A 16897-nucleotide genomic window follows, 5' to 3' on the forward strand; every position below is an offset into this window, starting at 1 on the left:
ACACTTGTAAACTTCAAGGTCATGAAATGTTGAATCTCTGATTTCTAAAAGCAAAACAAAATGAAAATAAATAAATACCTTTTCCTTGGAAATGGAGTTTTTAAACCCTGACTGATACACTGATCTCTTCAGATCTCAAAGCAAATTTCTAAAATGCACTGCATCCAACTATGAGAATAAAGTAAAACAAACAAAACCAAATCTTTTTGTCACCAAATTGTAATTACCAAAGGTGAAAACAGTAATGGGGCTCTTCAGTAAAATTGCTGAGAAGGGAAGGTTCATGAGGCCCCCGCAGCCATGCAGGCAGGGTGGTGATGGAGCCTCCAGGCCCTGTGAGAGCCTCTTCAAAGAGCAGCAAAGCCCATGAGTTGTGGGGTATTTTTGTTTTGTTTTTTTTATGTTCAGTTAGCCAACATATAGTACATCATACATTTTTGTCGTAGTGTTCGATGATTCATTAGTTGCATATAATGCAACTAATGAGCACACCCAGTGTTCATCTCAACATGTGCCCTCCTTAATACCCATCACCTGGTCACCCCAAGCCCATACCCCCTCCCTTCTGTAACCCTCAGATTGTTTCCCAGAGTCCAGAGTCTCTCATGGTTTGTCTCCCTGTCTGATTTCTTCCCATTCAGTTTTCCCTCCCTTCCCCTATCGTCCTCCACTCTATTTCTTATGTTCCACATATATGTGAAACCGTATGCTAATTGTCTTTCTCTGCTTGACTTATTTGACTTAGCAAAATCCCCTCCAGTTCCATCCATGTGGAAGCAAATGGTAGGTATTCATCCTGTCTGATGGCTGAGTAGTATTCCATTGTATATATGAACCACATCTTTATCCATTCATCTGTTGAAGGGCATCTCACTTCCTTCCATGGTTTGGCTATTATGGACATTGCTGCTATGAACATTGGGGTGCAGGAGTCCCTTCTTTTTACTACATCTGTATCTTTGGGGTAAATACCTAGTAGTGTAATCACTGGGTCGTAGGGTAGTTCTGTTTTTAACGTCTTGAGGAACTTCCATACTGTTTTAGAGTAGCTGTACCAGCTTGCATTCTGGCCAACAGCGTAGGAGAGTTCCCTTTTCTCCACAACCTCGCCAACACATGTTGTTTCCAGTCTTGTTAATTTTGGCTATTCTAACTGGTGTAAAGTGCTCTCTCTCTCTTATTATAAAGATGTTATTTATTTATTTGTCAGAGACAGAGAGCACAAGCAGGGGGAGCAGCAGAGAGAGAGGGAGAAGCAGACTCCCTGCTGAGCAAGAAGCCTGATGTGGGACTCGATCCCAGAATCCTGGGATCATGATCTAAGCCAAAGGCAGACGCTTAACCAACTGTGCCGCCCAGGCATCCCAAAGGTGACACCTCACTGTGGTTTTGATTTGTATTTCCCTGATAGCTAGTGATGAACATTTTTTCATGTCTCTGTTAGCCATTTCTATGTCTTCTTTGGAGAAGTGTCTGTTCCTGTCTTCTGCCCATTTCTTGACTGGATTATTTGTTTTTTGGGAGTTAAGTTTGATAAGCTCTTTATAGATCTTGGATATCAGCCCTTTATTCAAAGTGTCACTTGCAAATATCTTCTCCCATTCCGTGGGTGTTGACTGTTTCCTTTGCTGTGAAAAAGCTTTTTCTCTTGATGAAGTCCCAATAGTTCATTTATGCGTTTGCTTCCCTTGCCTTTAGAGATGTGTCTTGAAAGAAGCTGCTCTGGCCAATGACAAAGAGTTTACTGCCTATGTTCTCGAGGATTTTGATGGATTCCCGTCTCACATTGAGGTCTTTCATCCTTTTTGAGTTTATATTTGCTTATGGTGTAAGAGAGTGGTCTAGTTTCATTCTTCTGCATTGGTTGTCCAGTTTTCCCAGCACCATTTATTGAAGAGACTGTCTTTTTTCCATTGGATGTTTTTTCCTTCTTTGTCAAAGATGAGTTGACCATAGAGTTGAGGGTCCATTTCTGGGTTTTCTATTCTGTTCCGTTGATTTATGTGTCTGTTTTTGTGCTAATACCATACTGTCTTGTTGACTATGGCTCTGTAATATAGCTTGAAGTCAGGCATTGTGATGCCCCCAGCTTGGTTTTCTTTTTCAAGATTCCCCTGACAATCTGGGGTCATTTCTTTCCTGATTAAAACTCTTCAAAGTACAGGGATAAAGGGAACATACCTCAATATCATAAAAACTATCTATGAAAAGCCCACAGCAAATATCATTCTCAGTGGGGAAAAACTGAGAGCTTTTCCCTTAAGGTCAGGAACAGAACACTCTCGATGCCCACTCTCATAATTATTGTTCATCATAGTACTAAAAGTCTTAGCCTCAGGAATCAGACAACAAAAAGAAATAAAAGGTATTCGATTGGCAAAGAAGAAGTCAAACTCTCTGTCTTCACAGATGACATGATAATTTACGTGGAAAACCCAAAAGACTACACACCCAAATTATTAGAACTCATACAGCAATTCAGCAATGTGGCAGGATATAAAATCAATGCACAGAAATCAGTTGTGTTTCTATATACTAACAATGAGACTGAAGAAAGAGAAATTAAGGAATCAATTCCATTTATGACAGCTCCAAAAACCATAGGATACCTAGGAATAAGCCTAACCAAAGAGGAAAAGGAACTATACTCTAGAAACTACAGAACACTTATGAAAGAAATTGAAGAAGACACAAAGAGATGGAAAAGCATTCCATGCTCATGGATTGGAAGAATAAACATCTTAAAATGTCTATGCTCCCCAGAGCAATTTGCACTTTCAATGCAATCCCTATCAAAGCGCATGAGATTTTAAGATGTATGAAGGTCATCAGCTGGGAGGAAAAGGAACTGCTCTCAATAACACCATGTCCACATTGATATATAATGACACACAATAAATATTAGTTTCAGTGCAAGCCTTTAAACTGAGGTAGAGTAACTGGTTTTGTCTTCAATTGATTGGAACTCAGAAATCAGTGAGCCATGGCTAATTGTAATGGCACCTGCCATCATACTAATCTGATATATGGACAAGGGCCAAATCTGTTGGAACATCGCAGCAAAGACCTCTGTAATTCTTACTGATTTGTTCTGTAATGAAACTGAATTGTACCATGACCATACTCTGCTGTGGGGTACCATTGGCATTATTGATAAAATTCAACTACCTTAAGTAAATAAATGATGTGTCAGTGCTGATACTGATGACCAGATGTATTGGGAGACCAAGTTAAAGCCTCCTCAAGTTGTGATTCCAATGGGAAGTGGCTGGTTTGGGGAAGCACCTGAGTTGGCTAACCCTCAGCTCATTTCTACGCTGATAGCTCTGCTCAAAGTTATTACAAGGTACAACTAGCTCCAATGGGAGCAAGTAATCAGATTAGTACAAAAATGTGAAAATGTATGCCATGGCTTTCTAGGATATCGCTGTTTCTTTGAGTCTATCCCTAGTCCCCACTGGCTCCTCCAAATAGGGGCCATATTCATGCTCTTGCTGTGTCTATCCTATTAGGTAAAAGATTGCTGTACCTGCTGCATGAGTGCGCCGTGACCGTAGATGCTCAGACAAATACGTCAGTTTGCTACAAGAGCACCGAGGCCAAGGGCCAGGTGTGTGGACTGTGCAATAAAAAAGGGTTAACTCAGTTCGATTTGTATGTTAGGAATTGAAAGGAACTTTAAAATATCTGATCCTAACACTTCGATGAGAACAGAAATGGAAATTGTGTCCCTCTGGGTTGGGATTCAGAATTCCTTTGGTAATTAGGGGTAGGGGCTGATGATGAAGAGCGGTGGCATAGCACGTGTCTGAGGAAGAACATGGGCTCCGAGCGCTGCTCCTTGGTTAAGAGAAGAGTGGGGGGCAGGATTCTCAGATGACCCCCTGAGGTACCCGCCCCATCTGTTTTAATCAAGTGCTAATCTGGCCTCTGCTGTTAAGACATTTTGCAAAACAGAGAAGAGAGTAGCTATGTTTTACATTTTTAAAAAGTATGTATTTATTTGAGAGGGGGGGGGGCGGGTAACGGCCCACGAGCCCGGAAAGAGCAAATGGAGAGCAGGTTAGAGAATCCTAAGCAGACTTGTCAATGAAGACGAAGCCTGACTCGGGCTGGATCTCACCACCCTGAGATTATGACCTGAGCCGAATTCAAGATTCAGCAACTTGACCAAGTGAACCACCCGGACACCCCTGTTTTACATTTGAACAATCTTAAATGTTGGCTTTAGCAAGGAGAGCTGAATTATGTATTTCTGCTGCACTCTATCTGATGCAATGTCACATGTCACGTTGCTCCTGGAAAATTCCATGGGGCACTCGTGAGAGAGGGAGGATGAAAAAGGCAAAACGTCTAAATATAATTATGAAAATAGTTTTGATCATATGGGCCCTTTGAGAGATTCTCAGACATTCCCCCAGTTCCTGCACCACACTTAAAGAACCAATAACTTAGTATATTCAAACTCACTCTCCACATTCATAAAATGGTAATGCTGACCAGATTAAACCATGTAGTCAGGATAGGGCATTGGGCACATTTTCTGAAACAAGAGAAGGGCTCAATAATTGTTGCTTATGAATAGTAGAACCCTTCCTCATTTGTATTTACCAATCCTTACTGCAGATAGAGATACATCTTGGCGTGGGGATCTAGTCTCTCTCAGGGTTGCCATAACAGGTTCCATGCGAATCTACTTCTCAAGCAACTAGAAGTCCCAGTCCCTCAGATGCTTTGATGGGGATTGTAGAGAAGCATGACTTCATAAAACTGTAATCAATTTGAGAGTTTGGGTACAGTAATTTGTGATATTTGTCTCACTTTTATAACCCTTGAGATAGTTGAAAGTTCGTGTATACACTGCCAATATCCACCCTGCTTGTTCCCCAGAATTTTCCTCCAAGGACCATCAGACGCAACCTTAGCTCTCCCCTCAGAGGAAACTCAGGGATTTCCCTCCCCAATCTTAGGAAGAAGATAAATAGGTATAATATCATATGATCATTCTGGGAATTTGAATTCTCTGTAGAAACTCAAGAATGTTTTTAATTCATCTGACTCTAAAATAAAAGCTATGCTCCTGGGGCTCTTTGAAGAACCTTCAGCAAGTCTAGTGAGTGGCTCCTGTACCTGGGATTTAATCCTCTGAAAGCTACCAAGGGAACAGGACCCTACATCCAGTTTAGAGGTACATTTCTCAACTCTGTGGGGTTTATGGTAGGTTAATGTTGCTTCTTGTGAGAAAACCAAGTGCTGACATGTGCTAACGCAGAAGAGATTATTAATTTATGCTGGGAGGTGATTTTCGGTATGGGTAGCTGATAAAGGACAGGCTATAGGGGCAAAAATGACATTCCTGGGTGAACGTCCCCCCTGACTCACACTGTGCCCTGTAGGCAGATACAATAGGCACCTGGATGTCTCCCTCCCCTACCTTAGGGACCATCTGCCCACTGTGTGGTGGAAAGGCATCGTTGAACTCCCGCAGCATCTCTCTCACCATTTCCTCCTAATGTAACTGAGTGGTGGTCGCAGAGCTAGTACAGCTGTGGCAGGGCAGTGTGAGGGGGCTCACACAATGAGAAGTCTTATTCAGGCATTTTCTCTGAACAAGGTTCCCAAATGGCCAAATTAATGAATGGAATTTATATATCACCTAGCTTAAATGAAAATCTTTTTAAAAATTTTTTAAAGATCTATTTATTGATTTTAGAGACAGAGCAACAGAGAGAGCAAGCCTGGGGAGGGGCTTGATCCTGGTACACCCAGATCATGACCTGAATGGAAATCAAGAGATGGTCACCTAACCAACTGAGCCACCCAGGCACCTGGAAGATCTTGATGTCCAGAGCAACCTGTCTTAATGGAAAAGAATATTCTAGTAACAGTGACAGTAAGTTTTTGCTGAAACACTGCAAGATATAAGTTTGCCATATAGTTATTCTTTTTTGAACCATCTCAGGCTCTCACTCTGTTGTGATGATTTTCACACTTAAAAATCACTGAGGGGCGCCTGGGTGGCACAGCGGTTAAGCGTCTGCCTTCGGCTCAGGGCGTGATCCCGGCGTTATGGGATCGAGCCCCACATCAGGCTCCTCCGCTGTGGGCCTGTTTCTTCCTCTCCCACTCCCCCTGCTTGTGTTCCCTCTCTCACTGGCTGTCTCTATAAAAAAAAAAATCACTGAATTTATATACATGTCTTTCTTATCACAAAAGAGGATAAAAGGAATGCCAAAGCTCCTGATGAGATTTGGAGAATTAGATATAGTGCCCTTGATCAAAAAACATTCTGGGGTCCAGACAGCCCAGAGAGAGCCTGTCCTACTGACAGCAAAGTTTTCCTTACTTGAGCTGCTATTGTTCACTTAGTCCACTGGAGAGGTGAAATTTTAGGTATAGCTACCGTGACATTTTCTTCTCTAAGCCAGTACTGTCTTTGCTTAATTTCTTTCTTTCTTTCTTTCTTTCTTTCTTTCTTTCTTTCTTTCTTTCTTTCTTTCTTTCTTTCTTCTTTTTTTTTTTTTGGTTGATGGGGAGAGAGGGCAAGAGAGAATCTCAAGCAGCCTCCACTACCAGCACATAGCCTAATGCTGCTCCATCTCAGGACCCTGAGATCATGACCTGAAGCTAAAACAAGAGTTGGATGCTTAACTGATTGAGTCACCCGGCAGCCCCACTGCTTAGTAGTTTGAACCTACTTTTAATTTTATTTTTATGCCATTCATTTTTTAAACAGCAAGATGGTAATAATGGTAATGAAAATGAGAATGAAAAGATATCCTAATTCAGACACAAATAACCAGGCTAAAAAGTTATTAAACAAATGTTCCCACTGAATAGTGATGGGTTCGGTGCCTTCAACGTATTTTTATCCTTTGTGTTCACAGAGTAAATGTGGTTCAGACATTGCTTATTGTATCATGCCGTGCCTCTGTAGAGTTCTGCAATACTCATGTTGCTGTCTCCCACTTTACATAACCGAAGCATATTCTTTAATTGTAGCAAAAATCTATGTCACAAACTTAGCGCACATTTACACAGAAGCTTCCCAAAGGCAATCCTACTCATGGAGGTGAAAGAATCTATGATTTTGTCACTATAATTTTCCAGTGATCGTATTCTAACTGCGAACTTCTCTAAGGAAGGAGAAACCATGTCTTTGTCAAATGAAACTGGCAAATAGAAGATCCTTAGTACCTCCGTTTTTGAATTAAAATGACAACCATCCATCTAACAAACATTTGCTGAGTGTCTGTTTCATCGAGAACTTTACCTGTTATTTTGAGATCTGAAGATGTTCAGGACATGCTACACACCCACAAGACTTCCTATTTGGCGAAAGAGAATCTCAATCAAATACATGACATTTGGTGTAACTCCCTTTATATCTTTGATTTTATCTTGAGGATTATCCAGATCTTCATAGTGAGGATCTATCTTTTAACTGTTAATATTGACCAAGCCATATTTAATAGGTCCCTGGAGAGCCTCTTCATATGCATCTCCTCTGATGCACAAGAGTAGAAAAGACCCTTTTTATAGGCTGTTTTATCATTAGCCTCTCAGTGGGTCTAGAGAAGATCAAGCAGGCTTCCTTCTTTCTCTTTGTAGAACCTAGTGGTACCTACAATACAATGGTTCAAATGAGAAGGACTATGACCCCATGGCAACAGCCCATCAGGATTATACAATGAGGGTAGTGATGCACACAGTTCGTAACCACACTCATATTTTTGAATGACCCTTATGCATTTTCAGGCCTAATATATACTAGATCGAGAATTTACAATTACCTAAGACTGGTATCCTCTGAAGGGATATACAATAATTCTCAGTATTCAAAAAGTTACTGAATTCATCCTGCACTCAGAAAAGGTACATAAGGGGCGCCTGGGTGGCACAGCAGTTAAGCGTCTGCCTTCGGCTCAGGGCGTGATCCCAGTGTTATGGGATCGAGCCCCACATCAGGCTCCTCCACTATGAGCCTGCTTCTTCTTCTCCCACTCCCCCTGCTTGTGTTCCCTCTCTCGCTGGCTGTCTCTATCTCCGTCGAATAAATAAATAAAATCTTAAAAAAAAAAAAGAAAAGGTACGTAAATGTAGAGAAAAAGAGAATAAGGCAAATATGAAAGAAATATCAAAATTTGTTGAATCCGTGTAAAGGAATATGGGGTTCTTTGTCATAATTCGTGACACTTTTCTGGGAGTTTAAACTTATTCCTTATCAAAAGTTCAAATCATGAAGCTAACCAATTTTGGGAATAGGGGGATCTGGCAAGTGGGGCCAAATGTACAGCCTTTCTCTGAGCTCATTTTGAGCTAAGTAGCTCCAATTTTCGTCGATTCTCCAGCTCTGCCTTTTCTCACACTTCAGTCCTTGACAAACTGTCTTAAGAAATGGGAAGCAACCAGTCCTGGGTCACAGAATTCGTCTTACTGGGATTCCAGCTCAGCGCAGAGATGGAAGCATTCCTCTTCTGGACCTTCTGCCTGTCCTATATCTTCAGTCTGTTGGCAAATGGCATGATCTTTGGGCTCATCTGTCTGGACCTGAGACTGCACACCCCCATGTACTTCTTCCTCTCACACCTGGCCATCATTGACATGTCCTATGCATCCAATAATGTCCCCAAGATGTTAGCAAACTTAGTGAATCAGAAGAGAACCATCTCCTTTGTTCCATGCATTATGCAGACATTTCTGTATTTGGGTTTTGCTGCTATGGAGTGCCTGATTTTGGTGGCTATGTCCTATGATAGGTTTGTGGCAATCTGCCACCCCCTCCAGTACACTGTCATCATGAACCGGAGAGTGTGCATGGTCCTGGTTGTGACTTCCTGGGTATTTAGCTTTCTCTTGTCTCTGGTCCATTTAAGTCTCATCCTGAGGCTGCCCTTCTGTGGGCCTCATGAAATCAACCACTTCTTCTGCGAAATCCTGTCTGTCCTCAAGCTGGCCTGTGCTGACACCTGGCTCAACCAAATGGTCATCTTTGGGACCTGTGTGTTTATTTTACTGGGGCCCCTTTGCTTGGTGCTGGTTTCCTACTTACGCATCCTGTTTGCCATCCTGAGGATCCAGTCCGGGGAGGGCCGCAGGAAGGCCTTCTCCACCTGCTCCTCCCACCTCTGTGTGGTGGGGCTCTTCTTTGGCAGCGCCATTGTCATGTACATGGCCCCCAATTCCCGCCACCCTGAGGAGCAGCAGAAGATCCTATCCCTGTTTTACAGCCTTTTCAACCCTATGCTGAACCCTCTGATCTACAGCCTGAGAAATGCAGAGGTCAAGGGCGCCCTGAGGAGAGCGCTGTACAAACAGAGGCACATGTGAGGGATAGTGAAAATCAACATGGCAGGTGGCCTTTTTTCAGTTTCTGCTATAATAAATGCCACATTAAGATAGACTATTTTAGACCTAAACATACAACCTGAAGACATACAGACCTTAGAAAACAAAATAGATGAATATCTTCATGACCCCATGGGTCATGAAGGGTATGCAAAGATTCTTAGAGGTGATCCAACATGCACAAGGCACAAAATTTGAAGAAGTGATAAATATTAGGCCTTTTCAAAATTAATCCTTGTGAGCATCAAAGTCACTATGAAGAAACAAGAAATGCAAGTCACAGACCAAGTGTTTTGTATTTTTTTAAATGCGATGGTGAGTCGGGTATGGCCATGTGAGGAGACACAGGGAAGTGTCAGGGAAACACAAAGTTTGTTGTCCTCATAAGTTCTGGAGAAGGAGGCATGCACGCCTTGCAGGGCCATGTAGGAAAGACACCAGGTTGGTCAGGAGACAGCAGGCAGGAGCAAGGGATGGTTTACATTGTTCCCTTCGTGGGCATTTCCACAGGAAACACCCAATAAAGGGTTATATAAGAACAAGCTGGACTTCCCATAATGGGCAAATCGTTGCCATGTTCAGAAAGGGCATCATGGAGACCGATGGGCCTGGAGAGTTCTAAAGCTGAGAATGTCTGTGATCCTCAGAGCTCGAGTTACCTTACTTCCAGTAATCTCCTTTAAATCCATCTGGCTCCTCTTCTGCCTTGAGCTATAGAGGGCTGTGTAATAGTATCTTCTGCTCTTTGCGCTTTCTTTCTCAAAAATCAACATGCCCAATTCTGACCTTCATACAACTGGGATGGATTTCCTCTCAGGCCTCCCAATCTCCTGGCAATAAAAAAGAATTATAATAAACCATTTTCAAATGAACAGTTTACACTTGTAAACATCAAGGTCATGAAATGTTGAAATCTGCTTTCTAAAAGCAAAACAAAATGAAAATAAATAAATACCTTTTCCTTGGAAATGGAGTTTTTAAACCCTGACTGATACGCTAGATAATCTCTTCAGATCTCAAAGCAAATTTCTAAAATACACTGCATCCAACTATGAGAATAAAGTAAAACAAACAAACAAAACCAAATCCTTTTGTCACCAAATTGTAATTACCAAAGGTGAAAACAGTAGTGAAGGTCTTCAGTACAACTGCTGAGAAGGGAACGTTCATGAGGCCCCCTCAGCCATGCAGGCAGGGTGGTGATGGAGCCTCCAGGCCTTGTGAGAGCCTCTTCAAAGAGCAGCAAAGCCCATGAGATTTTAAGATGTATGAAGGTCATCAGCTGGGAGGAAAAGGAACTGCTCTCAATAACACCATGTCCACATTGATATATAATGACACACAATAAATATTAGTTTTAGTGCAAGCCTTTAAACTGAGGTGGAGTAACTGGTTTTGTCTTCAATTGATTGGAACTCAGAAATCAGTGAGCCATGGCTAATTGTAATGGCACCTGCCATCATAATAATCTGATATGTGGACAAGGGCCAAATCTGTTGGAACATCGCAGCAAAGACCTCTGTAATTCTTACTGATTTGTTCTGTAATGAAACTGAATTGTACCATGACCATACTCTGCTGTGGGGTACCATTGGCATTATTGATAAAATTCAACTACCTTAAGTAAATAAATGATGTGTCAGTGCTGATACTGATGACCAGATGTATTGGGAGATCAAGTTAAAGCCTCCTCAAGTTGTGATTCCAATGGGAAGTGGCTGGTTTGGGGAAGCACCTGAGTTGGCTAACCCTCAGCTCATTTCTACGCTGATAGCTCTGCTCAAGGTTATTACAAGGTACAACTAGCTCCAATGGGAGCAAGTAATCAGATTAGTACAAAAATGTGAAAATGTATGCCATGGCTTTCTAGGATATCGCTGTTTCTTTGAGTCTATCCCTAGTCCCCACTGGCTCCTCCAAATAGGGGCCATATTCATGCTCTTGCTGTGTCTATCCTATTAGGTAAAAGATTGCTGTACCTGCTGCATGAGTGCGCCGTGACCGTAGATGCTCAGACAAATACGTCAGTTTGCTACAAGAGCACCGAGGCCAAGGGCCAGGTGTGTGGACTGTGCAATAAAAAAGGGTTAACTCAGTTCGATTTGTATGTTAGGAATTGAAAGGAACTTTAAAATATCTGATCCTAACACTTCGATGAGAACAGAAATGGAAATTGTGTCCCTCTGGGTTGGGATTCAGAATTCCTTTGGTAATTAGGGGTAGGGGCTGATGATGAAGAGCGGTGGCATAGCACGTGTCTGAGGAAGAACATGGGCTCCGAGCGCTGCTCCTTGGTTAAGAGAAGAGTGGGGGGCAGGATTCTCAGATGACCCCCTGAGGTACCCGCCCCTTCTGTTTTAATCAAGTGCTAATCTGGCCTCTGCTGTGAAGACATTGTACAAATTAACTGATATTAAACTATGGAGTTACGTTGGTGGGTTTACCCCAGTTAGGTGACCTTTTTGAGAATAGGGAGTTTTCTCGTCTAGCCCCATAGCAGGAGGTCAGGGGACCTAAAGTGTGATGATGGAGGGTGTGGTGTGCAAGGACTGCAGATGAGGACGGCAGACCCAGCATGTCCTTGACGTCAGACTGTGAGACAGGTGCAGAGAAGCCAGCTGCCCCATCCCAGGACACTGACCCATGGAAACTGGGATAGAGCACATGTGGGCTCGTTTACTTTTTTATTTTTCTTAAAGATTTTATTTATTTATTTATTTGTCAGAGACAGAGAGAAAGAGGAGAGAGCACAAGCAGGGGGAGTTGCAGGCAGAGGGAGAAGCAGGCTCCCCGCGGAGCAAGGAGACTGATGCAGGACTCAATCCCAGAACACTGGGATCATGACCTGAGCCAAAGGCAGACGCTTAACCATCTGAGCCACCTAGGCATCCGTGGTTTATAATTTTTTTTAATATGTCTGGTCTTTTTTTTTTTTTTTTACATCGTGTGTGTGTGTGTGTATTTAATTTGTTAAAAATCCAATATAATTAACATACCATGTTATGTTAGTGTCAGGTATAAAATATAGTGATTCAATAATTATTCAATATTATTATCAATAATATTATCAATATTATTCTGTGCTCATTATAAGTGTACTCTTAATCCCCTTCACATGGTTCCCCCCCTCCCCCCACCTCCCCTCCCCTCTGGAAACCACCAGTTTGTTCTTTATAGTTAAGAGTCTATTTTTTTTGGTTTGTCTCTTTTTTCCTTTCTTTGTTTTGTTACTTAAATTACACATATGAGTGAAACCATATGGTGGTATTTGTTTCTCTGTTTGACTTATTTCACTTAGCATGATACCTTCTAGGTCTATCCATGTTGCTGCAGATGGAAAGATTTCATTCCTTTTTATGGCTGAGTAATATTCCATTGTATATAGATATCAGTTGTGTGTTGTTTTAAGCTGCTAAGTTTGTGTTCACTTGTGGCAGCAACAAGAGAAAACTATACAACTTCTGGTATCAAAAAAGAAATCCATTTTTTTGCAACTCTGGCCCTGGCAAGATTGGTAATCTACCATTCAGTGCAATGGTACTCTACTTTTTTGGTCTTGGGACTTCTTTGAATTCATAAAATTTACTGAGGGCCCAAAGATATATTATTTTTGTGGTAGTATTTGTTGATATGTATCATATTAGAAATCAAAAGTGGGAATTTATTAAATATTTTAATTCATTTAGAATTATTTCTATTATGTATTAATATAATGCATTTTTATGAAAAATAACTATCTTCTATAAAGCAAAAAAAAAATAGTGAAGAGAGTAGCTATGTTTTATACTTTTAAAAAGTATTTATTTTTTTTAGAGAGAGAGAGTCAACCGCCCCAGAGTGGGGGAAGAGCAAATGAGGAGCAGGTTAGAGAATCCTAAGCAGACTTGTCAATGAGCGCGAAGCCTGACTCGGGACTGGATCTCACCACCCTGAGATTATGACCTGAGCTGAATTCAAGATTCAGCAACTTGACCAACTGAGCCACCCGGGCACCCTGATTTTACATTTTGAACTATCTTAAATGTTGGCTTTAGCAAGGAGAGCTGAATTATGTATTTCTGCTGCACTCTATCTGATGCAATGTCACATGTCACATTGCTCCTGGAAAATTCCATGGGGCACTCATGAGAGAGGGACGGTGAAAAAGGCAAACATCTAAATATAATTATGAAAATAGTTTTGATCATATGGGCCCTTTGAGAGATTCTCAGGCATTCCCCCAGTTCCTGGACCACACTTAAAGAACCAATAACTTAGTATATTCAAACTCAGTCTCCACATTCATAAAATGGTAATGCTGACCAGATTAAACCATGTAGTCAGGATAGGGCATTGGGCACATTTTCTGAAACAAGAGAAGGGCTCAATAATTGTTGCTTATGAATAGTAGAACCCTTCCTCATTTGTATTTACCAATCCTTACTGCAGATAGAGATACATCTTGGCGTGGGGATCTAGTCTCTCTCAGGGTTGCCATAACAGGTTCCATGGGACTCTACTTCTCAAGCGTCTCAAAGTCCCAGTCCCTCACATGCTTTGATGGGGATTGTAGAGAAGCATGACTTCATAAAACTGTAATCAATTTGAGAGTTTGGGTACAGTAATTTGTGATATTTGTGATATATTCACCTTTTTAACCCTTGAGGTAGTTGGAGGTTTGTGTACAAATAGTGTGATGCCAATATCCACCCTGTTTGTTTCCCAGAATTTTCCTCCAAGGACCATCAGACGCAACCTTAGCTCTCCCCTCAGAGGAAACTCAGGGATTTCCCTCCCCAATCTTAGGAAGAAGATAAATAGGTATAATATCATTTGATCATTCTGGGAATTTGAATTCTCAGTAGAAACTCAAGAATGTTTTTAATTCATCTGACTCTAAAATAAAAGCTATGCTCCTGGGGCTCTTTGAAGAACCTTCAGCAAGTCTAGTGAACGGCTCCTGTACCTGGGATTTAATCCTCTGAAAGCTACCAAGGGAACAGGACCCTACATCCAGTTTAGAGGTACATTTCTCAACTCTGTGGGGTTTATGGTAGGTTAACGTTGCTTCTTGTGAGAAAACCAAGTGCTGACATGTGCTAACGCAGAAGAGATTATTAATTTATGCTGGGAGGTGATTTTCGGTGTGGGTAGCTGATAAAGGACAGGCTATAGGGGCAAAAATGACATTCCTGGGTGAACGTCCCCCCTGACTCACACTGTGCCCTGTAGGCAGATACAATAGGCACCTGGATGTCTCCCTCCCCTACCTTAGGGACCATCTGCCCACTGTGCAGTGGAAAGGCATCGTTGAACTCCCCCAGCATCTCTCTCACCATTTCCTCCTAATGTAACTGAGTGGTGGTCGCAGAGCTAGTACAGATGTGGCAGGGCAGTGTGAGGCGGCTCACACAATGAGAAGCCTTATCAGGCCATTTATCTGAACAAGGTTCCCAAATGGCCAAATTAATGACAGAATTTATGTATCACCTAGCTTAAATGAAAATCTTTTTAAAAATTTTTTAAAGATCTATTTATTGATTTTAGAGACAGAGCAACAGAGAGAGCAAGCCTGGGGAGGGGCTTGATCCTGGTACACCCAGATCATGACCTGAATGGAAATCAAGAGATGGTCACCTAACCAACTAAGCCACCCAGGCACCTGGAAGATCTTGATGTCCAGAGCGACCTGTCTTAATGGAAAAGAATATTCTAGTAACAGTGACAGTAAGTTTTTGCTGAAACACTGTAAGATATAAGTTTGCCATATAGTTATTCTTTTTTGAACCATCTCAGGCTCTCACTCTGTTGTGATGATTTTCACACTTAAAAATCACTGAGGGGCGCCTGGGTGGCACAGCGGTTAAATCGTCTGCCTTCGGCTCAGGGCGTGATCCCGGCGTTACTGGATCGAGCCCCACATCTGGCTCCTCCGCTGTGGGCCTGTTTCTTCCTCTCCCACTCCCCCTGCTTGTGTTCCCTCTCTCGCTGGCTGTCTCTATCTCTGTCAAATAAATAAATAAAATCTTTAAAAAAAAAGGAAAGGTACATAAATGTAGAGAAAAAGAGAATAAGGCAAATATGAAAGAAATATCAAAATTTGTTGAATCCGTGTAAAGGAATATGGGGTTCTTTGTCATAATTCGTAACACTTTTCTGGGAGTTTAAACTTATTCCTTATGAAAAGTTCAAATCATGAAGCTAACCAATTTTGGGAATAGGGGGATCTGGCAAGTGGGGCCAAATGTACAGCCTTTCTCTGAGCTCATTTTGAGCTAAGTGGCTCCAATTTTCGTCGATTCTCCAGCTCTGCCTTTTCTCACACTTCAGTCCTTGACAAACTGTCTTAAGAAATGGGAAGCAACCAGTCCTGGGTCACAGAATTCGTCTTACTGGGATTCCAGCTCAGCGCAGAGATGGAAGCATTCCTCTTCTGGACCTTCTGCCTGTCCTATATCTTCAGTCTGTTGGCAAATGGCATGATCTTTGGGCTCATCTGTCTGGACCCGAGACTGCACACCCCCATGTACTTCTTCCTCTCACACCTGGCCATCATTGACATGTCCTATGCATCCAATAATGTCCCCAAGATGTTAGCAAACTTAGTGAATCAGAAGAGAACCATCTCCTTTGTTCCATGCATTATGCAGACATTTCTGTATTTGGGTTTTGCTGCTACGGAGTGCCTGATTTTGGTGGCTATGTCCTATGATAGGTTTGTGGCGATCTGCCACCCCCTCCAGTACACTGTCATCATGAACCGGAGAGTGTGCATGGTCCTGGTTGTGACTTCCTGGTCATGTGGATTTATTCTGTCTCTGGTACATGCAATTCTCCTTCTAAGGTTGCCCTTCTGTGGACCCAGGGAAGTGAACCACCTCTTCTGTGAAATTCTATCTGTCCTCAAGCTGGCCTGTGCTGACACCGGGCTCAACCAAATGGTCATCTTTGCAGCCTGTGTGTTTATCTTAGTCGGGCCCGTCTGCTTGGTGCTGGTTTCCTACTTACGCATCCTATTTGCCATCCTGAGGATCCAGTCCGGGGAGGGCCGCAGGAAGGCCTTCTCCACCTGCTCCTCCCACCTCTGTGTGGTGGGGCTCTTCTTTAGCATAGCTGTGCTGGTTTATATGGTCCCAGACTCCAATCGACAAGAAGAGCTGGAGAAAATACTGTCCCTATTTCACAGTCTCTTTAACCCAATGCTGAACCCCCTCATCTACAGCCTGAGGAATGCTCAGGTGAAGGCTTCTTTGTATAGAATACTGCAGAGAAGACCCATGTGAAGTATAGAGAGAATGTTGTTTGAGTAGGGTTTCCTTTTAAATTATGTGGTTTGCTGAAGCAAAAACACAGAGGAAGTTCCCACTTAGAAGTTAAAATTAAAAATTGTAACTGTCCATCTTTTAGCTTTAAAAATAGGATATATTAAAATATCCCTGAGAAGCATATATTCTAAAACTGAGGGACCACATTAGGGTTTGGGACACCTAAATTGTCAGAATATTTAGTCTTTTTTTAAAAAATTGATTGATTGATTTGAGAGAGAGAGGGAGGAAGGGTGAGCAGGGAA

The 16897-nt window shown here is 42.1% G+C and overlaps 2 protein-coding genes across 2 annotated transcripts; both read left to right on the forward strand.

The window, feature by feature from the left end:
- Window positions 1–8267: 8267 nt before the first annotated feature.
- On the forward strand, window positions 8268–9531 carry LOC125281085 (olfactory receptor 2A5-like). Its single transcript, XM_048212777.2, has one exon. The coding sequence runs from the start codon at window positions 8398–8400 to the stop codon at window positions 9328–9330; it is 933 nt and encodes a 310-aa protein (XP_048068734.2). The 5' UTR covers window positions 8268–8397; the 3' UTR covers window positions 9331–9531.
- A 5964-nt stretch (window positions 9532–15495) lies between these two features.
- LOC125281086 (olfactory receptor 2A2-like) lies at window positions 15496–16610 on the forward strand. Its single transcript, XM_048212779.2, has one exon. It carries the CDS (start codon window positions 15681–15683, stop codon window positions 16608–16610), a length of 930 nt encoding a protein of 309 aa, XP_048068736.1. The 5' UTR covers window positions 15496–15680.
- Window positions 16611–16897: the final 287 nt, after the last annotated feature.

The sequence above is a fragment of the Ursus arctos genome, unplaced genomic scaffold (assembly GCF_023065955.2).
Source record: "Ursus arctos isolate Adak ecotype North America unplaced genomic scaffold, UrsArc2.0 scaffold_3, whole genome shotgun sequence".
Taxonomy (NCBI): Eukaryota; Metazoa; Chordata; class Mammalia; order Carnivora; family Ursidae; genus Ursus; species Ursus arctos.

Coding starts and splice junctions, on each gene's coding strand:
- LOC125281085 (XM_048212777.2), top strand. CDS start 8,398: ATGGGAAGCAACCAGTCCTGGGTCACAGAATTCGTCTTACTGGGATTC.
- LOC125281086 (XM_048212779.2), top strand. CDS start 15,681: ATGGGAAGCAACCAGTCCTGGGTCACAGAATTCGTCTTACTGGGATTC.